The sequence below is a fragment of the Salmo salar genome, chromosome 12, assembly GCF_965601325.2.
Source record: "Salmo salar chromosome 12, fSalSal1, whole genome shotgun sequence".
In the NCBI taxonomy this organism is placed as follows: domain Eukaryota; kingdom Metazoa; phylum Chordata; class Actinopteri; order Salmoniformes; family Salmonidae; genus Salmo; species Salmo salar.
The window spans coordinates 102,361,137-102,386,126 of record NC_138302.1 but is presented as its reverse complement, the minus strand read 5'-3'; the positions used below and the strand labels follow the sequence as shown (position 1 = coordinate 102,386,126).

The 24,990-nt window shown below is 45.8% G+C and overlaps 1 protein-coding gene across 3 annotated transcripts in view; it reads left to right on the top strand.

The window, feature by feature from the left end:
- LOC106566221 (homeodomain-interacting protein kinase 1) overlaps positions 1 to 19,229 on the top strand; it is a 44,517-nt gene extending 25,288 nt beyond the window's left edge. For 2 of the 3 annotated variants that reach the window (XM_014134096.3, XM_014134098.3), the window contains exons 11-17: positions 2,638 to 2,756; positions 6,929 to 7,086; positions 7,354 to 7,458; positions 8,640 to 8,807; positions 10,560 to 10,741; positions 11,464 to 11,585; positions 17,068 to 19,229. In XM_014134096.3, the coding sequence (XP_013989571.3) occupies positions 2,638 to 2,756; positions 6,929 to 7,086; positions 7,354 to 7,458; positions 8,640 to 8,807; positions 10,560 to 10,741; positions 11,464 to 11,585; positions 17,068 to 17,487 (1,274 nt within the window). In that variant the 3' untranslated portion in view covers positions 17,488 to 19,229. The remainder of the gene's footprint in view (positions 1 to 2,637; positions 2,757 to 6,928; positions 7,087 to 7,353; positions 7,459 to 8,639; positions 8,808 to 10,559; positions 10,742 to 11,463; positions 11,586 to 17,067) is intronic. The other variant, XM_014134097.3, reaches the window with a different exon arrangement.
- The last annotated feature ends 5,761 nt before the right edge of the window (positions 19,230 to 24,990 follow it).

Below are 24,990 nucleotides of genomic sequence, written 5' to 3'. Positions count from 1 at the left end.
TGCCTTTTTCTCAGGAGTGTCTTCTGTCTGGCCAATCCCATAAAGCCCAGATTGGTGAAGTGCTGTAAAGACTGTTGTCCTTCTGCCAGGTTCTCTCATCTCAGCCAAGGAACTCTGTAGTTCTGTCAGTGTGTTCATTGGTTTCTTGGTCACCTCCCTGACCAAGGTCCTTCTTGCCCTGTTGCTCAGTTTGGTCAGATGGCTAGGCAGTCTGGGTAGTTCCATATTTTTTCCATTTCACAATAATGGAGACCACTGGGCTCTTAGAAACGTTCAGCACTCTGGATAATTGTTTTATCCCCAAATACCGGCTATGCCTCATCACAATTCTATCTCGAGAGATCTACAGACAGTTTCTTGGACTTCATGGTATAGTTTCTGCACTGTCAACTGTAGGAACTTTTATATAGACAGGTGTGGTTCTTTCTAAATCATATCCAAACAAGTGAATTGGCCACAGGTTGGACTCCAATCAAGTTGTAGTTTACATCTCAAGGATGATCAAAGGAAATTGGATGCACCTGAGTTAAATTTGGAGTGCCATAGCAAATGGGGTGTGAATACTTATGTAAAGGAGATTTCTGTATTTCATTTTCAATACATTTGAAAAAAATGTAAAAAAAAAAAAAAGTGTTTTAACTTTGTCATTATGGGTTATTGTGTGTATTTTATTTAATCCATTTTGAATTCAGGCTCTAACACAACATGTGGAATAAGTCAAGGCTGTCTAATTCACGTGGAATAAGTCAAGGCTGTCTAATTCACGTGGAATAAGTCAAGGCTGTCTAATTCACGTGGAATAAGTCAAGGCTGTCTAATTCACGTGGAATAAGTCAAGGCTGTCTAATTCACGTGGAATAAGTCAAGGCTGTCTAATTCACGTGGAATAAGTCAAGGCTGTCTAATTCACGTGGAATAAGTCAAGGCTGTCTAATTCACGTGGAATAAGTCATGGCTGTCTAATTCACGTGGAATAAGTCAAGGCTGTCTAATTCACGTGGAATAAGTCATGGCTGTCTAATTCACGTGGAATAAGTCAAGGCTGTCTAATTCACGTGGAATAAGTCATGGCTGTCTAATTCACGTGGAATAAGTCAAGGCTGTCTAATTCACGTGGAATAAGTCAAGGCTGTCTAATTCACGTGGAATAAGTCAAGGCTGTCTAATTCCCTTGCAATAAGTCAAGGCTGTCTAATTCATGTGGAATAAGTCAAGGCTGTCTAATTCATGTGGAATAAGTCAAGGCTGTCTAATTCACGTGGAATAAGTCAAGGCTGTCTAATTCACGTGGAATAAGTCAAGGCTGTCTAATTCACGTGGAATAAGTCAAGGCTGTCTAATTCATGTGGAATAAGTCAAGGCTGTCTAATTCATGTGGAATAAGTCAAGGCTGTCTAATTCACGTGGAATAAATCAAGGCTGTCTAATTCATGTGGAATAAGTCAAGGCTGTCTAATTCTAATGTTTTAACTTCTAATAGTAACTGTCATCTAAGAGTCAACATATTTATCAGTTCTGCCTGCCAGTACTAATCGTCTCTGATTGATTGAGAGATTCAAGGAGCTACCATCGTTAAGTAACAGTCGATGCAACGCATTTGAATATGAATGTTATAACTGTGTCAGAGAAACGTTTCACTGCAGGGCAGTTAAACATCCCACATCATATGAAGGAATGTGTTCCTACCTGATTTAGGGGACGCAGTGAACAGTTGGGTGTTGGGGCCAATTTCATCGTAAAACTTTTCCTTGGTGTTAAATACAAACTTTAAATGATGGTTCGCATTACGGGATGCCAAGGTCATATTTTTCCATATTCTGTTCTAGTTAAAGGGTTGTTCACATTCAGTTAGATCTGTGGACCATACTTTTTTGGTGGGTAGCTTTGAATATGAGCTTTCCAAAAGTTGTTTGTATAGTATAGAGATCAGTGATTCTAGAACTTCAGACCCATTCTGTCCAGTCCCTAGCTTGATTCTAGAACTTCAGACCCATTCTGTCCAGTCCCTAGCTTGATTCTAGAACTTCAGGCCCATTCTGTCCAGTCCCTAGCTTGATTCTAGAACTTCAGACCCATTCTGTCCAGTCCCTAGCTTGATTCTAGAACTTAAGACCCATTCTGTCCAGTCCCTAGCTTGATTCTAGAACTTCAGGCCCATTCTGTCCAGTCCCTAGCTTGATTCTAGAACTTCAGACCCATTCTGTCCAGTCCCTAGCTTGATTCTAGAACTTCAGACCCATTCTGTCCAGTCCCTAGCTTGATTCTAGAACTTCAGACCCATTCTGTCCAGTCCCTAGCTTGATTCTAGAACTTCAGACCCATTCTGTCCAGTCCCTAGCTTGATTCTAGAACTTCAGGCCCATTCTGTCCAGTCCCTAGCTTGATTCTAGAACTTCAGACCCATTCTGTCCAGTCCCTAGCTTGATTCTAGAACTTCAGACCCATTCTGTCCAGTCCCTAGCTTGATTCTAGAACTTCAGTCCCATTCTGTCCAGTCCCTAGCTTGATTCTAGAACTTCAGACCCATTCTGTCCAGTCCCTAGCTTGATTCTAGAACTTCAGACCCACAGGAGTCCTGTTCCCGTGTTAACCTCTATTGTGTTGGTGGTTACTGATTGGCTGTTCCTCTGTCTGCAGGGCTCCAGTCGTCCAATAAGAGCTCTAGTTTCCCACTGAGGATGGACAGTTCAGTCCCCATAGTGAACCAGAACCAATCAACACAGCCACTGCAGCTGCAGCCTGCCATGCTCACACAGGTACGTGTGTGTGTGTGTGTGTGTGTGTGTGTGTGTGTGTGTGTGTGTGTGTGTGTGTGTGTGTGTGTGTGTGTGTGTGTGTGTGTGTGTGTGTGTGTGTGTGTGTTCTCTTTCCTGCCTGGTCTGGCTTCCAGCTGGGTCTCAAACTCCAGCCTCAGTGGCTCAGAACAGAATACCTTTTGAGAGTTGAAGGCTTTCCAGACAGGAAGCAGCCCACCCCTGAGGAGCGGAACAGAGTAAGCCCAAATAGAACAGATTCATTTTTTGTCTGAGCGACTTTCACGTACATGATCCCCGCCGATCGCTCTGCTAGGATAGAATTCCGCCCCCTGCCGCCGCTTCAAGCCTGGAAAGCCCTTTAGGCTCATCATGCTGCAGTTTCTCCTCTCCCAGACCTCTATCAGACCTCCTCAGCCAGTTTCTCCTCTCCCAGACCTCCTCAGCCAGTTTCTCCTCTCCCAGACCTCCTCAGCCAGTTTCTCCTCTCCCAGACCTCTCAGCCAGTTTCTCCTCTCCCAGACCTCTCAGCCAGTTTCTCCTCTATCAGACCTCTCAGCCGGTTTCTCCTCTGTCAGACCTCTCAGCCAGTTTCTCCTCTGTCAGACCTCTGTCAAACCTCCTCAGATAGTTTCTCCTCTCCCAGACGTCCTCAGCCAGTTTCTCCCTGACCTCTCAGTCAGTTTCTCCTCTATCAGACCTCTCAGTCAGTTTCTCCTCTGTCAGACCTCTCAGCCAGTTTCTCCTCTCCCAGACCTCCTCAGCCAGTTTCTCCTCTCCCAGACCTCCTCAGCCAGTTTCTCCTCTCCCAGACCTCTCAGCCAGTTTCTCCTCTGTCAGACCTCTCAGCCAGTTTCTCCTCTCCCAGACCTCCTCAGCCAGTTTCTCCTCTCCCAGACCTCCTCAGCCAGTTTCTCCTCTCCCAGACCTCCTCAGCCAGTTTCTCCTCTCCTAGACCTCTCAGCCAGTTTCTCCTCTGTCAGACCTCCTCAGCTAGTTTCTCCTCTGTCAGACCTCTTCAGCCAGTTTCTCCTCTCCCAGACCTCTCCCAGACCTCCTCAGCCAGTTTCTCCTCTCCCAGACCTCTCCTAGACCTCTCAGCCAGTTTCTCCTCTGTCAGACCTCCTCAGCTAGTTTCTCCTCTGTCAGACCTCTTCAGCCAGTTTCTCCTCTCCCAGACATCTCCCAGACCTCCTCAGCCAGTTTCTCCTCTCCAGACCTCTCCTAGACCTCTCAGTCAGTTTCTCCACTGTCAGACCTCCTCAGCCAGTTTCTCCTCTGCCAGACCTCTCAGCCGGTTTCTCCTCTCCCAGACCTCTCAGCCGGTTTCCCCTCTGTCAGACCTCTCAGCCAGTTTCTCCTCTCCCAGACCTCTCAGCCAGTTTCTCCTCTCCCAGACCTCTCAGCCAGTTTCTCCTCTGTCAGACCTCTCAGCCAGTTTCCCCTCTCCCAGACCTCTCAGCCAGTTTCTCCTCTCCCAGACCTCTCAGCCAGTTTCCCCTCTGTCAGACCTCTCAGCCAGTTTCTCCTCTCCCAGACCTCTCAGCCAGTTTCTCCTCTGTCAGACCTCCTCAGCCAGTTTCTCCTCTCCCAGACCTCTCAGCCGGTTTCTCCTCTCCCAGACCTCTCAGCCAGTTTCTCCTCTGTCAGACCTCTCAGCCAGTTTCTCCTCTCCCAGACCTCTCAGCCATGGATCAGCCTGTTTCTTCTCATCTTCACATTGACAACCCAGATCTATCAATCGGTCCACAGTCAACCCACAACCCTGATCAATCTATAGACTAACTTTGGTGTCCTTAATCAGTCCACAACTTACAGTGAAATGCTGACTTTACAAGCCCTTAACCAACAATGCAGTTTTAAGAAAATACCTACCAATTTTTTTTTTTTTTAAGTAAGAGATAAAAATAACAAATAATTAAAGAGCAGCAGTAAAATAACAATAGCGAGACTATATACAGGGGGTTTGCCGGTACAGAGTCAATGTGCGGGGACACCGCTGTCAAGGTAATTGAGGTAATATGTACATGTAGGTAGAGTTGTTAAAGTGACAATGCATAGATTATAACAGAGTAGCAGCAGCGTAAAAGGGGGGGGGGGGGAACAATGCAAATAGTCTGGGAAGCCATTTGATTAGATGTTCAGGAGTCTTATGGCTTGGTGGTAGAAGCTGTTTAGAAGCCTCTTGGACCTAGACTTGGCGCTCCGGTAGCGCTTGCCGTGCGGTAGCTGAGAGAACACTCTATGACTAGGGTGGCTGGAGTCTAAAGACAATTTTTAGGGCCTTCCTCTGACACCGCCTGGTATAGAGGTCCTAGATGGCAGGAAGCAAGGCCTCGGTGATGTACTGGGCCGTACCCTCTGTAGTGCCTTGCGGTCGGAGGCCGAGCAGTTGCCATACCAGGCAGTGATGCAACCAGTCAGGATGCTCTCGATGGTGCAGCTGTAAAACCTTTTGAGGATCTGAGGACCCATGCAAAATCTTTTCCGTCTCCTGAGGGGAATAGGTTTTGTTGTGCCCTCTTCACGACTGTCTTGGTGTGCTTGGACCATGTTAGTTTGTTGGTGATGTGGACACCAAGGAACTTTACCCTCTCCTACCCTCCTCCTTTCCCCTCTCCCATCCTCCTCCTCCTTTCCCTAACTACCTCCTTTCCCCTCTCCCATCTTCCCCCTTTCCCTAACTATCTCCTTTCCCCTCTCCTACCCTCCTCCTTTCCCTAGCTACCCCCCTTTCCCCTCTCCTACCCTCCTCCTTTCCCTAGCTACCCCCCCCATGTACGTCGCATTCAGTCTTTTACCGTTATCATGATGTTACCAAATTAATCCATAAGCTGTTTAAAGGCACAGTCAACTTAGTGTATGTAAACTTCTGACCCACTGGATTTGTGATACAGTGAATTATAAGTGATATAATCTGTCTGTAAACAACTGTTGGAAAAATGACTTGTGTCATGCACAAAGTAGATGTCCTAACCGACTTGCCAAAACTATAGTTCGTTAACAATACATTTGTGGCGTGGTTGAAACACGAGTTTTAACGACTCCAACCTAAGTGTATGTAAAATTCCGACTTCAACTGAATAAGAAAGATCAGGAAACTTATATTATTTAATTTTTTGACATTTATTTAACCCCTCATTTTTGGCACTAAACAGTCTCCAGATATACATACTAACATTTATTTTCAACTGGTATCGGAGGACCTTTTAGACGAGGCCTGTGGGCATCCTAAAGCAAAACAACATGTACGTGTTCCTGAGAGTCTCACCTTTCCACAGAAAGATCTGCTGAACAGACTTCAGAGGAGTCCCAAGATGCCTGTGGGGGTCGTAGAGCGAAACGGAGAACACCATCGTGTTCGTGAGACTCTTTCCCGAGAGTGGTCATAATATTTTTGTTTTTGCCAAACCGCTCGGACGCTACAGACGATTTTTGTCTCATGGTCTGACAAACACCTCAGATGCGGAAGTTCGACAAAAGCGGACGTAGTGGATTGAGATGCATCCATTGCAAAAAAAAAAAAAACGGATTTCTCTACCTTAAACTTTATCGAGATTGTTTATTACGCAAATAAATCGACCTTAGGGGGGTTAAAATCTTGATATCAACCTGGCCAGATTGTACGATTAGTTTCAGTTCTGTCGTCACATTCTACGATTGGCTTGAGAGGCTACTTCAGCCAGCGTAGGCTATGTCAACTGCAGCGGTGCATTTGATCTGCGCAGGTTACAGCCTGTCTTTGCTTTATGCAACCTGACTGAAGTGAGTTCAGGAAAAAAACTGAAAGTAGGCATCTTAAAATAAACTTTCACGTACTAACTTTGTGTCTGAACTCAGAATCAAATAGACTTCCCCATAATATCATAGTCGCAGTGGTAGAATGTTTATTTTGATTTGGGTGATTTTTGTGCATTTATCAAAATCCCATCAGGTAGCCTGATTTTTATGACGTGTGTAGCCTAAACAAGATTATTAAGGAAATTGTTCTTGGTGCACAGCATGTAAACGTTTAAACCAAAACAATTCTGACACTGTCAGAAACTTTGTCAGAGCCTACGAATGTACTTAGCGGTACTTAAATCGGCAGACCTCTAGACCCTGTCACACTGAACGCGCCAAGACGTCCGGCAATCGTTTACGACCAAAGATTTTTTTGTGTGTGTTCTCTGTAGCAGGCCTGGCCAGCTGGTACCCAGCACATCCTGATCCCGTCGTCATGGCAGCAGGTTCCGGGTGTGGCCATCCACGGCTCCACCCACCAGTCGGTTGTCACGGAGTCTCCCGTGGAGACACTCCTTCCGGACACAGCCCAGCAGACACACAGCTGGAGGTAGGGTCATCACCATGGTTACATAGCTGTCTGTTAGCATCAGAACTCATTATATAAAATAACAGAAGTTAAAGAGTCCATCAGAAAACTATTCTTACCCTGCACAGGATAACTATCCCAGATAAAGAGAAACAGTCCTGGGTTACTGAAAAATGGATTCAAATACTTTATCTGTGCCATTTTTTTTTGAGTTTGCCTGGTTTAATAGACATGGGTAATGTCCCAAAACTGCAAATCGTGTGTGTGTTGTGTTTGTGGTGTGTGTAGGGGACCTCAGTACAGCGGAGTGCTGCAGCAGAACCTGGGGGTTAATTCCAGGAGCGGAGCGGGGAAGAGGGTTAAGGGTGGTCGTGGTAACAGCAGAACCACCAGGTACGACTGACTGGAAGAGAAGGAACTGAATGGATAGTGGCACAACAACTAGTTACAGTCATCAACTACACTGAACAAAAAATATAAACGCAACAATTTCAACGATTTTACTGAGTTACAGTTCATATAAGGAAATCAATCAATTTAAATAAATTCATTAGGCCCTAATCTATGGATTTCACATGACTGGGCAGGGGCACAGCCATGGGTGGGCCTGGGAGGGCATAGGCTCACCCACTGGGGAGCCAGGCCCAGCCAATCAGAATCAGTTTTCCCCACAAAAAGGGCTTTATTACAGACAGAAATACTCCTCAGTTTCATCAGCTGTCCGGATGGCTGGTCTCATGCAGGTGAAGATGCCAGTTGTGAGGCCAGTTGGACGTACTGCCAAATTCTTTAAATGATGTTGGAGGCGGCTTATGGTAGAGAAATTAACATTAAATTCTCTGGCAACAGCTGGACATTCCTGCAGTCAGCATGCCGATTGCAACACTCTCTCAAAAGTTGAGACATCTGTGGCATAGTGTGGTTTAGAGTGGCCATTTATTGTCCCCAGCACAAGGTGCACCTGTGTAATGATCATGCTGTTTAATCAGCTTCTTGATATCCAACACCTGTCAGGTGGATGGAGTATCTTGGCAAAGGAGAAATGTTAACTAACGGGGATGTAAACAAATTTGTGCACAAAATTTGAGAGAAATAAGCTTTTTTTTGTGAGTGTTGAACATTTCTGGGATGTTTTATTTCAGCTCATGAAACATGGGACCAACACTTTACATGTTGCGTTTATATTTTTGTTCAGTGTAATAGCTGGTTAGGCCCATCAACTAGTAACGTGTTATAACTAACAGCTGGAAACGTTACGTTTTCAGGGGCTCCACAAATGTGTTTTTTGAATGTCTTCGCCCTTGAAATCAGGAATAGTAAAGGTGTGAAACTATTTATTAAAATGTTTTTATTTAACTCTTCTTTTAACCAGGTAAGTTGACTGAGAACACATTCTCATTTACAGCAACGACCTGGGGAATAGTTACAGGGGCGAGGAGGGGGATGAGCCAATTGGAAACTGGGGATTATTAGGTGACCATGATGGTTTGGGAATACTACATTTCCTTCTTTGCCGTGTGTGTGTGTGTGTGTGTGTGTGTGTGTGTGTGTGTGTGTGTGTGCATGTTTTACAGGGGCGTGTCTCGTGTATCCCTACTCACCAACGCCGTGCTGACTCCGCCCATCTGCAGCGCGGCAGCTCTCTCTCAGCCAATCATCATCTCGGACACGCCCAGCCCGGCGATCAGCGTCATCACCATCCACTCAGACGAGGAGGACGAGAGGAAGTTCCACCCCGCCAGGTCTGTCTGGTCTCCCATCCAATCACAAACAACTGTAGCAGTTGGGGCCCTGCTTTATGTGATTAGTTCTAGACGGTTTGTAGTTGATAACTAATCTATTGATATTTATTTTAAATATTAAAAAAATTATAATTTATTTAACTAAGCAAGTGAGTTAAGAACAAATTCTTATTTACAATGACGACCTACTGGGGAACAGTGGGTTAAACTGCCTTGTTCAGGGGGCAGAACGACAGATTTGTACCTTGTCAGCTCGGGGATTTGAACATGCAACCTTCCGGTTACTAGTCCAACGCTCTAACCGCTACATCTTGACTGCTACTTGACCTCAACCCTTTTACTCTGTGAGGAGCATAGGTCATCCACAACTGTACGAGGCTTTTAACCCTGTATGTAGAGTCAAAGATATTCATACCAAGGATAATTCAGCAATTTGCTTTGGAATTTTAGGATCCCTTAAGGTATATACAAATATATTTTATGAAACATTTAATTTGGCCATACTGCTATTAGCCAATAGAAACGCATTGAATAACAGATAGTCCTTACTGCTATTAGCCCATAGAAACACATTGAACAACAGATTACTGCTATTAGCCCATAGAAACACATTGAATAACAGATTACTGCTATTAGCCCATAGAAACACATTGAACAACAGATTACTGCTATTAGCCCATAGAAACACATTGAATAACAGATTACTGCTATTAGCCCATAGAAACACATTGAATAACAGATTACTGCTATTAGCCCATAGAAACACATTGAATAACAGATTACTGCTATTAGCCCATAGAAACACATTGAACAACAGATTACTGCTATTAGCCCATAGAAACACATTGAATAACAGATTACTGCTATTAGCCCATAGAAACACATTGAATAACAGATTACTGCTATTAGCCCATAGAAACACATTGAACAACAGATTACTGCTATTAGCCTATAGAAACACATTGAATAACAGATTACTGCTATTAGCCCATAGAAACACATTGAACAACAGATTACTGCTATTAGCCCATAGAAACACATTGAATAACAGATTACTGCTATTAGCCCATAGAAACACATTGAATAACAGATTACTGCTATTAGCCCATAGAAACACATTGAATAACAGATTACTGCTATTAGCCCATAGAAACACATTGAACAACAGATTACTGCTATTAGCCCATAGAAACACATTGAATAACAAATTACTGCTATTAGCCCATAGAAACACATTGAATAACAAATTACTGCTATTAGCCCATAGAAACACATTGAATAACAGATTACTGCTATTAGCCCATAGAAACACATTGAATAACAGATTACTGCTATTAGCCCATAGAAACACATTGAATAACAGATTACTGCTATTAGCCCATAGAAACACATTGAATAACAGATTACTGCTATTAGCCCATAGAAACACATTGAATAACAGATTACTGCTATTAGCCCATAGAAACACATTGAATAACAGATTACTGCTATTAGCCCATAGAAACACATTGAATAACAAATTACTGCTATTAGCCCATAGAAACACATTGAATAACAGATTACTGCTATTAGCCCATAGAAACACATTGAATAACAGATTACTGCTATTAGCCCATAGAAACACATTGAATAACAAATTACTGCTATTAGCCCATAGAAACACATTGAATAACAGATAGTCCTTACTGCCGACTGGTTTGTGTCTCCCGACTGTATCTGTCTAATGTGTGTATGTGTGTGATTGTGAACCAGCTGTGGTCCGGCTCAGAGGACTAACGTGATCAGCTGTTTGACGGTTCACGACTCTGACTCCTCTACGACCAGCCCCCTCACTCCCCTCCCCAGCACACACCTCCCTGGAGGAGGAGGGACGGCGAGAGGCAGGTCACTGGCCGTGGTCGCACCGTCTGTAAAGACCCAGCCGACTCAGACAGGTGACAGGGCTCACACACACACACACACACACACACACACACACACTGTACACACACACAAATATACACACACACACTCGCTCACACACACACACACACTCACTCACTCACACACACACACACACACACACACACACACACAGTACACACTGTACACAAATACACACACACACACACACACACACACACACACACACACAGTACACACTGTACACAAATACACACACACACACACACACACACACACACACACACCAGTACACACTGTACACAAATACACACACACACACACATGTACACACACACACACACTGTACACACACTGTACACACACACACACACACACCGTACACTGTACACACACTGTACACACACTGTACACACACACACTGCACACACACACACACACACACAAATACACACACACTGTACACAAACACACAGTACACAAATACAGAATGGTTTAAAACCAGTTTGAGGGTGAAAATAATTCGATGATTATTATTTGTGTATTGCAAATGCTTTTTTTTGTTTGCAATATACCAGCTGCCCTTGACACACCCTCGGAGAGCGAGGTCGCGGCCAAGGTCAGCCATTATCAACGGCGCCCCTGGAGCTATTATGGTTAAGGGCACGTTGACAGATTTTCACTTTGTCGGCTCAGGGCTTTGAACTAGCGACCTTTCGTTTACTGACCCTCCTTCTTCCTGGTTGGTTTCCAGTGCAACCCCAGAGTTCCTACATCAAGCCCAGGTTGGCCAATCGGCATCCCTGTAGCTCTGGAGACGGCAGCAACCGCCATAGGCTAGTCCCCAGCCAATCACATCCTCTCAACCTCAGCCAGGTGAGTCCGCCAGCCAATAGCATCCTCTTTTACTAGTGAATATTTCACATTACAGGGGCATATAAGGCCCAATAAAATCTGAGTTGCAGACGGAGAAGGGGAGTGGTTTGTCTCTACATCAACAATAATTGGTTGCTGAGTCGAGCGCAGTATCGACCTATTGCTCACCCGTCTCGGGAATACCTGATGGTCAAATGCCGACCCTTCTACTTCCTGTGGGAGTTTACATCTGTTATCATGACTGTGATTCAACCTCAGGATACGAAAAACAAACAAGATGGCATTTAACCAACTGTACGAGGCTATAAACAAGCAGGAAAACTTACACCCGGAGTCTGCTGTTCTGGTTGTCGGCTATTTTAATTCCACATCATTAAGAAACGTGATGCCCAACTTCCTTCACCACTAGGGGGCGATAAAGTCCTAGACCACTGTTACTCTACCCACAAGAAAGCATACAAGGCCGTCCATCGTCCCCACATTCGGCAAATCAAATCACGACTCCATACTCCTGCTTCCTGTTTACATGTAGAAGCTCAAACAAGAAATACCCCGTGACTCGCTCCGTTAAGAAATGTTCATCAGAATCCGAGATTACACTACAGGACTGCTTTGCTAGCGCTGATTGGGATGTTTAGAGACTCCACCTATAACATCGATGAGCTAACCACCTCCGTCACCGGCTTCATTAGAAAATGCATCATCGACGTTGTCCCCACAGTGAAGGTTCACTGCTTCTCCAAATCAAAAGCCCTGGATTAACACAGAGGTTGGCGCTAAACTAAAAGACAGGGCTACCACACACACAGAGCTATCCCAGACAACTCTGAGGCTACGGCCAGTTCTACAGCTGTGACATTGAAGGCATCTTGACTGGCTGCATCACTTCCTGGTATGGCAATAGCACCGCTCTAGATCGCATGGTTGCTACAGAGGGGTGGTGTGGACAGCCTGGTACATCAATGGGGACCGAGCTTCCTGCCATCCAGGACCTCTATATATCAGGCGGTGTGAAAGGAAGGTTCCGGATAATCGTTAAGACTCCAGCCACAGACTGTTCTGTATTGCTGTGGAACTTCCGCGTGACAAGCGGTACCGAAGCATCAAGTCTGACACCAACAGGCTCCTGAACAGCTTCTATCCCCCCCAAAGCTATAAGACTGTTAAATAGCTAACAAAATGGCCACACGGACTAACTGAGTTGACCCTTGTATTTTAGTCTCTATGCACACTCACGCCATCTGATCACTCACACATAATACGCACACACACTATCGTTCGAAAAGTTTGGGGTCACTTAGAAATGTCCTTGTTTTCCATGAAAACAGACATGAAATGAGATGCAAAATGAATAGGAAATACAGTCAAGACATTGACAAGGTTATAAATAATGATTTTTTAAAAATTGAAATAATAATTGTGTCCTTCAAACTTTGCTTTCTGTCAAAGAATCCTCCATTTGCAGCAATTACAGCCTTGCGGACCTTTGGCATTCTAGTTGTCAATTTGTTGAGGTAATCTGAAGAGATTTCACCCCATGCTTCCTGAAGCACCTACCACAAATTGGATATGGCTTGATGGGCACTTCTTACGTACCATACGGTCAAGCTGCCCCCACAACAGCTCAATAGGGTTGAGATCCGGTGACTGTGCTGGCCACTCCATTATAGACAGAATACCAGCTGACTGCTTCTTCCCTAAATAGTTATTGTATAGTTTGGAGCTGTGCTTTGGGTCATTGTCCTGTTGTGGGAGGAAATTGGCTCCAATTAAGCTCCGTCCACAGGGTATGGCATGGCGTTGCAAAATAGAGTGATAGCCTTCCTTCTTCAAGATCCCTTTCACCCTGTACAAATCTCCCACTTTACCACCACCAAAGCAGCCCCGGACCATCACATTGCCTCCACCATGATGACAGATGGCGTCAAACACTCCTCCACCATCTTTTCATTTTTTCTGCATCTCACAAATGTTCTTCTTTGTGATCCGAACACCTCAAACTTAGATTCGTCTGTCCATAACACTTTTCTCCAATCTTCCTCTGTCCAGTGTCTGTGTTCTTTTGCCCATCTTAATCTTTTCTTTTTATTGGCCAGTCTGAGATATGGCTTTTTCTTGCATCTCTGCCTAGAAGGCCAGCATCCCGGAGTCGCCTCTTCACTGTTGACGTTGAAACTGGTTTTGCGGGTACTACACTGCTCAAAAAAATAAAGGGAACACTTAAACAACACAATGTAACTCCAAGTCAATCACACTTCTGTGAAATCAAACTGTCCACTTAGGAAGCAACACTGATTGACAATAAATTTCACATGCTGTTGTGCAAATGGTATAGACAACAGGTGGAAATTATAGACAATTAGCAAGACACCCCCAATAAACGAGTGGTTCTGCAGGTGGTGACCACAGACCACTTCTCAGTTCCTATGCTTCCTGGCTGATGTTTTGGTCACTTTTGAATGCTGGCGGTGCTTTCACTCTAGTGGTAGCATGAGACGGAGTCTACAACCCACACAAGTGGCTCAGGTAGTGCAGCTCATCCAGGATGGCACATCAATGCGAGCTGTGGCAAGAAGGTTTGCTGTGTCTGTCAGCGTAGTGTCCAGAGCATGGAGGCGCTACCAGGAGACAGGCCAGTACATCAGGAGACATGGAGGAGGCCGTAGGAGGGCAACAACCCAGCAGCAGGACCGCTACCTCCACCTTTGTGCAAGGAGGAGCAGGAGGAGCACTGCCAGAGCCCTGCAAAATGACCTCCAGCAGGCCACAAATGTGCATGTGTCTGCTCAAACGGTCAGAAACAGACTCCATGAGGGTGGTATGAGGGCCCGACGTCCACAGGTGGGGGTTGTGCTTACAGCCCAACACCGTGCAGGACGTTTGGCATTTGCCATAGAACACCAAGATTGGCAGATTCGCCACTGGCGCCCTGTGCTCTTCACAGATGAAGCAGGTTCACACTGAGCAAGTGACAGACGTGACAGAGTCTGGAGACGCCGTGGAGAACGGTCGGCTGCCTGCAACATCCTCCAGCATGACCGGTTTGGCGGTGGGTCTGTCATGGTGTGGGGTGGCATTTCTTTGGGGTGCCGCACAGCCCTCCATGTGCTCGCCAGAGGTAGCCTGACTGCCATTAGGTACCGAGATGAGATCCTCAGACCCCTTGTGAGACCATATGCTGGTGCGGTTGGCCCTGGGTTCCTCCTAATGCAAACAATGCTAGACCTCATGTGATTGGAGTGTTTCAGCAGTTCCTGCAAGAGGAAGGCATTGATGCTATGGACTGGCCCGCCCGTTCCCCAGACCTGAATCCAATTGAGCACATCTGGGACATCATGTCTCGCTCCATCCACCAACGCCACGTTGCACCACAGACTGTTCAGGAGTTGGCGGATGCTTTAGTCCAGGTCTGGGAGGAGATCCCTCAGGAGACCATCTGCCACCTCATCAGGAGCATGCCCAGGCATTGTAGGGAGGTCATACAGGCACGTGGAGGCCACACACACTACTGAGCCTCATTTTGACTTGTTTTAAGGACATTACATCAAAGTTGGATCAGCCTGTAGTGTGGTTTTCCACTTTAATTTTGAGTGTGACTCCAAATCCAGACCTCCATGGGTTGATAAATTGGATTTCCATTGATTATTTTTGTGTGATTTTGTTGTCAGCACATTCAACTATGTAAAGAAAAAAGTATTTAATAAGATTATTTCATTCATTCAGATCTAGGATGTGTTATTTTAGTGTTCCCTTTATTTTTTTGAGCAGTATATTTAATGAAGCTGCCAGTTGAGGACTTGTGAGGCGTCTGTTTCTCAAACTAGAAACTCTAATGTACTTGTCCTCTTGCTCAGTTGTGCACTGGGGCCTCCCACTCCTCTTTCTATTCTGGTTAGAGCCAGTTTGCACTGTTCTGTGAAGGGAGTAGTACATAGCATTGTACGAGATCTTCAGTTTCTTGGCAATTTCTCGCATGGAATAGCCTTCGTTTCTCAGAACAAGAATAGACTGACTAGTTTCGGAAGAAAGTTATTCGTTTCTAGCCATTTTGAGCCTGTAATTGAACCCACAAATGCTGATGCTCCAGATACTCCATTAAACACCAACTGTTTACAGCTACAATAGTCATTTACAACAATAACATTGTCTACACTGTATTTCTGATCAATTTGTTGTTATTTTAAAATGGACAAAAACAAGGACATTTTTAAGTGACCCTGTACTTTTGAACGGTAGTGTACAAAAGCTGTTGCTACTCTGTTTATCTTATATCCTGATGCCTAGTCTCCTTCCCCCTATACATATCTACCTCCATCACTCCAGTATCCCTGTCCCCTTCCCCCTATACATATCTACCTCCATCACTCCAGTATCCCTGTTCCCTTACCCCTATACATATCTACCTCCATCACTCCAGTATCCCTGTCTCCTTCCCCCTATACATATCTACCTCCATCACTCCAGTATCCCTGTACACTGTTAATATGGTACTGACCCTGTATGTGTGTGTGTGTATGTATGTATGTATGTATGTATATGTATGTATGTGTGTATATATATATATATATATAGTATGCTTACTAACTTTCTCATTCTTATTTTAATTTCTCATGTTTTTGTTCTATGTTAATTTTAGTATAACATTGTTATCGATTACTGCATAGTTGGGTTTAAAACTTGAAAATAGAATCCAGACATTAAAACAGAAATCAGCAATATTAATAAAATGTATTGAACTCGTTAGAAAGTTAATCATCAAACATGATTCATATTTTTCCTGCAACTTTTTGAAAACGACACAGGGACTGTCCATCTGTCTCTCTGTCTCAGTCTCTGTCTGTGTCTGTAGGAGCGATCCATTTTCGTGAACGGGGTGTTGTACCTAATAATCTGTCCTGTGAGAGTGTGTCTACACTTGGTGTAGCAGTTAGCGGTGTAGCAGTTAGCGATGATGCTAATGACAACCTTCTTCTGGTAGAGAAGGAAAAGCAAAGTAGGTTATGCCTACCTGGTAGAATGATATCATGATTATTTACGTCATTCCAGTGGGTATTTGTTTAGCAAACTCTGCAATCACATGAGCGCTACATAAATACTACTAACCAAGACTCTGACTGGTGCACAGTGGAATTATAGGGTAACTACACCCCAAAATCAGACCTCAAAAGTGGTATCTTGATGTGGTTTAAGCATCGTTGTGGACTTAAATCCTGCATTATTTGGGGGGGGGGGGGGGGGATTTGCTATTTAAGTGTGCTTTTTAAAGCGAAAAACTGAAGAAAAAAAACTGAAACCTGGAAAAAAACGAATTTGCGGAATGTTTAGGGCCCTTGGGATGTTCAAGAGGGTGCAACCTTCAGAGAAAGTATAGACGGAAATGTGTAGTAGTATATTATTGTCTATTTGTGTCTTGTTGCTTGATGTATGAAATATTCTAATGGACAATAAAATGTTCTATTCTATTGTTGTTGTTTTTTTACAGCCTGTAGTCTCGTCCTCTTCGTCCCAGGACCGTTCCCACGGCAACCTGCGTCGCCAGGCAACCTACCCCCCCGGCCCCACCTCCCACTACACCTTCCAGGAAGTGCCCTCTCTAGGCTCTGCCCCTAGTCTATACACCTTCCCTGCGTCCGCTGCGCTAGCCTCTGCCTCCCAGCTCCTGGTGCGTGGTCACCCCTCCACCTATGCCCCACCCACCGTCCCTTGCGGTACCTCGGGATTGGTCCGGAGGGATGCAGGAACCAGGAAGGAGTCTTCGGTGGTGGGGGGGGTTGTGATGGGTCTTCCTGCAGCTTATCAACACCAGTTTACTACCGGATCCCTTAGTGTCGCGCCACACGCTGAGACCTACAGCGTATACCAGCTCAGCCCTCGACGGCTGGGACAGTACCCCTACTTGTGATGAGAGATGATACTGGATGTAGAGAGGGGGGGGCAAGGGTGGGAGTGATGATGAGTAGGACTATGACCCAGTCATACCGACGTATTCGCACACACACACACACACACACACTGAAGGGGCAATAAGACCCACAGCTTCACCATGTTGATGAATCTGGGTGAAGTAGGGAAGGAAGGGGTAACAAATGTAACATTTGCACTACTGCATTTGATTTACTGTTAAGCAGTGGTTCACATCAAACTGGTTTAACTTTCCCGCCTATTTTACTACATTTTTAAAAAACATTCTGTGTATTTAAGGGTATTTTTAATATTGTACTGTTATTTTTATTTTTTTTCCCCCAGCAGAAAAAAAAAAGTGTAATTGTTTTTTGTTGTTTTATCCCTGTTTTAATTGGATGCAGAATGAGTTAGTGTGATGATAGGCCAAATATATTATTATATATTGTGTTAATAAAATAAAAAAAAGAAGGCTTTTATGTTTTAAAAGGGGGCTAGTCTCGTTCTCTAGTAGTGTAGTCAGTCAGCTGAAACATGCGGAATACTGCAGATGGAATCAGGTTTCTATACCGTACATAAAACATGTATGGCTCTGGCATGCCTCTCTATTCTACATGGCAGAAATGTATTGTGTATAACAGATATGCTGGTCTGTGTGCATTCTGTAACGTTAGTTTCCTGAGTAGGCCCTCGCTGTTGTTTCCTTACATTAGGAGGTCCTAGAAAGGCCCTGGCTAGAGAGATGCTAGCTAAACTAAAGAAGATTGTAGCACGGCACGCTAGAGAGATGCTAGCTATTAGCTAACCTAAAGAAGATTGTAGCACGGCACGCTAGAGAGATGCTAGCTATTAGCTAACCTAAAGAAGATTGTAGCACGGCACGCTAGAGAGATGCTAGCTATTAGCTAACCTAAAGAAGTTCTAAAGGTGATCCTAGTATCTTTTAGCATGGCAGACTTGCTCAAGATGTTAGCTATTAGCTAACCCCGGGTATGGGAAACTGGCGGTCATGCAGCCCGCTGCCTCCTTTTTGAAGGCCTGCGGACCAATTTCACCAACAAACAAATAAGGAACTCAGTTGGGGTCTCAACTTACTGTTGAGTTAAAATAATACCTTTTACTTACCTGTTTTCTTTATTGTGAGTTTGTTTAAATTATGATTTGTCGTTAATGTGAGTTGTCGGGGGAGAGAGAGATTGTTGTTTAACTTAACTCATGAGTATGCTGTACATGTATGTAGTCTATTCTGTCACAGCCTGGTAAAGACACTATAATCTTCACACCACCATAGCTGGGTTCAAACACTATTTGAAATCTTTCAAATACTTTTACAAGGTTTGCTTTAGCTCACCTGGAGTACCAGGTAGGCAGGGTTTACACTTTTATGACTTTTCTATTGGTTCCATTGCAACAAGGCACAGTCAATTAAGCACAGTTTTAAATTATTTCAAATAGTATTTAAGCATAGCTCACTCTTGAGAGTTTTAATATTTTTCTGACTGTGATTGCAGAATGTATTTATGAGGCTGAATGATAATTCGGCCAGAAACGACTTTAGAAACTCAATTAATTGAAGTAACAACAACTTGAAAACAAGACTTTTATGGAAAACGATTTGGTTCTCCTCTGTTTTAAAGTGCACAATGCATTTAGTAATCAAGTTATTGGTGAGGATAATGTCAACCCAAATCAATCCACAACAACCCAACCACTGTTTTCAAATAAATGAACCATAATTCCTCATGTCTTGACTCTTTATTCTAAAGAATTATAACCGATCACAGATAATGTTGAACGTCCGCTATTTTCAACCCACTGCTACTTTTACCCGATTCATCTTAAACCCTAAAGTCTGTGATTCGAAAAACAACAAAATGTCCACCCGCCACTTGATGATATCAAATTCAGTGTAGAGCCTGTTGGGCTGTGGAGTCTGGCTTTTGGGCTGTGGAGTCTGACCGTTGTGGGCTGTGGAGTCTGGCCGTTGGGCTGTGGAGTCTGGCTGTGGAGTCTGACCGTTGGGCTGTGGAGTCTGGCCGTTGGGCTGTGGAGTCTGGCCGTTGGGCTGTGGAGTCTGGCCGTTGGGCTGTGGAGTCTGGCCGTTGGGCTGTCTGGCCGTTGGGCTGTGGAGTCTGGCTGTGCAGTCTGTGGAGTCTGGCCGTTGGGCTGTCTGGCCGTTGGGCTGTGGAGTCTGGCTGTGGAGTCTGACCGTTGGGCTGTGGAGTCTGGCCGTTGGGCTGTGGAGTCTGACCGTTGGGCTGTGGAGTCTGGCCGTTGGGCTGTCTGGCCGTTGGGCTGTGGAGTCTGGCCGTTGGGCTGTGGAGTCTGACCGTTGGGCTGTGGAGTCTGGCTGTGGAGTCTGACCGTTGGGCTGTGGAGTCTGGCTGTGGAGTCTGACCGTTGGGCTGTGGAGTCTGGCCGTTGGGCTGTGGAGTCTGGCCGTTGGGCTGTGGAGTCTGGCTGTGGAGTCTGACCGTTGGGCTGTGGAGTCTGGCCGTTGGGCTGTGGAGTCTGACCGTTGGGCTGTGGAGTCTGGCCGTTGGGCTGTCTGGCCGTTGGGCTGTGGAGTCTGGCTGTGGAGTCTGACCGTTGGGCTGTGGAGTCTGGCCGTTGGGCTGTCTGACCGTTGGGCTGTGGAGTCTGGCTGTGGAGTCTGACCGTTGGGCTGTGGAGTCTGGCCGTTGGGCTGTGGAGTCTGACCGTTGGGCTGTGGAGTCTGGCCGTTGGGCTGTGGAGTCTGGCCGTTGGGCTGTCTGGCCGTTGGGCTGTGGAGTCTGGCCGTTGGGCTGTGGAGTCTGACCGTTGGGCTGTGGAGTCTGGCCGTTGGGCTGTCTGACCGTTGGGCTGTGGAGTCTGGCTGTGGAGTCTGACCGTTGGGCTGTGGAGTCTGGCCGTTGGGCTGTGGAGTCTGACCGTTGGGCTGTGGAGTCTGGCCGTTGGGCTGTGGAGTCTGGCCGTTGGGCTGTCTGGCCGTTGGGCTGTGGAGTCTGGCCGTTGGGCTGTGGAGTCTGACCGTTGGGCTGTGGAGTCTGGCCGTTGGGCTGTGGAGTCTGACCGTTGGGCTGTCTGGCCGTTGGGCTGTGGAGTCTGGCTACCAGTAGCTAGCTTCCCACTATCTAGACTGATGAAAGACAGCCTTCCCTGTAGCTCAGTTGGTAGAGCATGGTGTTTGCAACGCCAGGGTTGTGGGTTCGATTCCCACGGGGGGCCAGCACAGGGAAAAAAAAATACAATGTATGAAATGTATGCATTCACTACTGTAAGTCGCTCTGGATAAGAGCGTCTGCTAAATGACCGTAAATGTAAAATGTAAACAAAAAAACAGAGTTGCAAATTGGGCACAGAGCCATCCCACTGGGCACACACTAGTTATATCAACATTGTTTCCAAGTACTTTCAATTAAATTATGTTAAACCAATGTGGAATGGACTTTGAATTGACTTCTGTGACCAGTGGGATGGGTTCCATACTTGTGAACATTAGAATTGTTTTTACATTTAAACTGTTTCTCCATCTCAAAATGTCTGGACGGCAAGAAGCTTGGCTCCAGTGATGTACTGGGCCGTACGCACTGCCCTCTGTAGCGCCTTGCGGTTGGATGCCAAGCAGGTGCCGTGCCAGGCGGTGATGCAGCCAGTCAACATGCTCTCAATGGTGCAGCTGTAGAACGTTTTGAGGATCTGAGGACCCATGCCGAATAAGCACACACCCCTGAGATGGCCCCCCCCCCCCCCGTATTGAGGATCAGAGTGGCGGATGTGTTGTCGCCTACCCTCACTACCCGGGGATGACCCGTCAACATATTCTGCAGAGTTGTGGATGTTTTGCACAATTTATTACGTCCAGCAATAGAGTACCACAGTATGAGTCATAATACCCATAAAAACTTGTCTGAGAGAGATTTAAAAGGTTATCAAAACGTCAATGCCAGGGTAAGCTTACACAAAATACAACCCTTATTTTAAGTGTTTGAATGGTGGAAAAACGATTTGAATAATTTCCCTCTTTGACCATTAGGTTTTATGGGTACTATGATACTTCCACTGCAGGGCTCTGTGGCTCAATGGATAAGTGGAGTCTGATCTCTCTCAATTAAATTCAAATGGCTTTATTGGCATGGGAAACATATGTTAACATTGCCAAAGCAAGTGAAATAGATAAACAAAAGTGAAATAATCAATCAAAAAACAAACAGTAAACATTACACTCACAAGTTCCAAAGGAATAGAGACATTTCAAATGTCATATTATGGCTATATGCAGTGTTATAACAATGTGCAAATAGTTAAAGTACAAAAGAGAAAATAAATAAACATAAATATGGGTTGTATTTATAATGGTGTTTGTTCTTCACTGGTTGCCCTTTTCTTTTAGCAACAGGTCTTGCTGCTGTGATGTCACACTGTGGTATTTCACCCAATAAATATGTGAGTTTATCGAAATTGGATCTGTTTTCAAATTCTTTGTGGGTCTGTGAAAATTGAGGGAAATATGTGTCTCTAATATGGTCATACATTTGGCAGGAGGTTAGGAAGTGCAGCTCAGTTTCCACCTCATTTTGTTGGTAGGGGCACAAAGCCTGTCTTCTCTTGAGAGCCAGGTCTGTCTACGGAGGCCTTTCTCAATAGCAAGGCTATGCTCACTGAGTCTGTACATAGTTAAAGCTCTCCTTAATTTTGGGTCAGTCACAGTGGTTAGGTATTCTGCCACTGTGTTCTGCCACTGCCACTGTGTTCTCTGTTTAGAGGCCAAATAGCATTCTAGTTTGCTCAGTTTTTTTGCTAAATTCATTCCAATGTGTCAAGTAATGATTTTTTTGTTTTCTCATGATTCGGTTGGGTCTAATTGTGTTACTGTTGCTGTCCTGGAGCTCTGTGGGGTCTGTTTGTGTTGCTGTCCTGGGGCTCTGTGGGGTCTGTTTGTGTTGCTGTCCTGGAGCTCTGTGGGGTCTGTTTGTGTTGCTGTCCTGGAGCTCTGTGGGGTCTGTTTGTGTTGCTGTCCTGGAGCTCTGTGGGGTCTGTTTGTGTTGCTGTCCTGGAGCTCTGTGGGGTCTGTTTGTGTTGCTGTCCTGGAGCTCTGTGGGGTCTGTTTGTGTTGCTGTCCTGAGGCTCTGTGGGGTCTGTTTGTGTTGCTGTCCTGGGGCTCTGTGGGGTCTGTTTGTGTTGCTGTCCTGGAGCTCTGTGGGGTCTGTTTGTGTTGCTGTCCTGGAGCTCTGTGGGGTCTGTTTTTGTTGCTGTCCTGGAGCTCTGTGGGGTCTGTTTGTGTTGCTGTCCTGGGCCGGGGCGGGGCGCCGGAGCTCTGTGGGGTCTGTTTGTGTTGCTGTCCTGGAACTCTGTGGGGTCTGTTTGTGTTGCTGTCCTGGGGCTCTGTGGGGTCTAGTTGTGTTGCTGTCCTGGAGCTCTGTGGGGTCTGTTTGTGTTGCTGTCCTGGAGCTCTGTGGGGTCTGTTTGTGTTGCTGTCCTGAGGCTCTGTGGGGTCTGTTTGTGTTGCTGTCCTGGGGCTCTGTGGGGTCTGTTTGTGTTGCTGTCCTGGAGCTCTGTGGGGTCTGTTTGTGTTGCTGTCCTGGAGCTCTGTGGGGTCTGTTTGTGTTGCTGTCCTGAGGCTCTGTGGGGTCTGTTTGTGTTGCTGTCCTGGGGCTCTGTGGGGTCTGTTTGTGTTGCTGTCCTGGAGCTCTGTGGGGTCTGTTTGTGTTGCTGTCCTGGAGCTCTGTGGGGTCTGTTTGTGTTGCTGTCCTGGGGCTCTGTGGGGTCTGTTTGTGTTGCTGTCCTGGAGCTCTGTGGGGTCTGTTTGTGTTGCTGTCCTGGAACTCTGTGGGGTCTGTTTGTGTTGCTGTCCTGGGGCTCTGTGGGGTCTAGTTGTGTTGCTGTCCTGGAGCTCTGTGGGGTCTGTTTGTGTTGCTGTCCTGGAGCTCTGTGGGGTCTGTTTGTGTTGCTGTCCTGGAGCTCTGTGGGGTCTGTTTGTGTTGCTGTCCTGAGGCTCTGTGGGGTCTGTTTGTGTTGCTGTCCTGGGGCTCTGTGGGGTCTGTTTGTGTTGCTGTCCTGGAGCTCTGTGGGGTCTGTTTGTGTTGCTGTCCTGGAACTCTGTGGGGTCTGTTTGTGTTGCTGTCCTGGGGGCTCTGTGGGGTCTAGTTGTGTTGCTGTCCTGGAGCTCTGTGGGGTCTGTTTGTGTTGCTGTCCTGGAGCTCTGTGGGGTCTGTTTGTGTTGCTGTCCTGGGGCTCTGTGGGGTCTGTTTGTGTTGCTGTCCTGGAGCTCTGTGGGGTCTGTTTGTGTTGCTGTCCTGAGGCTCTGTGGGGTCTGTTTGTGTTGCTGTCCTGGAGCTCTGTGGGGTCTGTTTGTGTTGCTGTCCTGGGGCTCTGTGGGGTCTGTTTGTGTTGCTGTCCTGGAGCTCTGTGGGGTCTGTTTGTGTTGCTGTCCTGGAGCTCTGTGGGGTCTGTTTGTGTTGCTGTCCTGGAGCTCTGTGGGGTCTGTTTGTGTTGCTGTCCTGGAGCTCTGTGGGGTCTGTTTGTGTTGCTGTCCTGGAGCTCTGTGGGGTCTGTTTGTGTTTGTGAACAGAGCCCCGAGACCGGCTTGCTTAGGGGACTCTTCTCTAGGTGAATCACTCTGTAGGTGATGGCTTTGTTATGGCAGGTTTGGGAATCGCTTCCTTTTAGGTGGTTGTAGAATTGAACTTCTCTTTTCTGGATTTTGATAATTAGCGGGTATCGGCCTAATTCTGCTCTGCATGCATTATTTTGTGTTTTACGTTGCAAAACAGAATTCTGCACGCAGAGTCCCAATTTGGTGTTTGTCCCATTTTGTGAATTATTGGTTGGGGAGCGGACCCCAGACCTCACAACCATCAAGGGCAATGTGTTCTTTAACTGATTCAAGTATTTTTTTTTTATCCCAGATCCTAACTGGAATTTTGAATTCCTTTTGATGGCATAGAAGTTCCAATTTGGTGTTTGTCCCATTTTGTCCCATTTTGTCTCTCAGATCGTTGACAGCTTTGTGGAAGTTACCTCTGTTGCTGATGTTTAGGATGAGGCAGGTATAGTTTTAGGGCTTTTATAGCTCTAGGGCAACAGTGTCTAGATGGAATGTGTACTGAGATTTACTGTCAGGGTCCAGGTCTGACAGAATCTGTGCAGAAGATCCAGGTGCTGCTGTAGGCCCTCCTTGGTGGTGGACAGCAGCACCGGATCATTAGCTAACAGTAGACATTTGACTTCAGATTCTAGTAGGGTGAGGCCGGGTGCTGAATACTGTTCTAGTGCCCTCGCCAATTCGTTGATATACAGTGCATTCGGGAAGAATTCAAACCCCTTCCCTTTTTAAATAAAAAATGTTCCTCATCAATCTACACACAATACCCCAAAATGACAAAGGGAAAACAGGTTTTCAGAAATTTTTGCAAATGTATAAAAAAAACAAAAACAGAAATATAAGTATACAGACCCTTTGCTATGAGACTTGAAATTCAGCTCAGGTGCATCATGTTTCCATTGACCATCCTTGAGATGT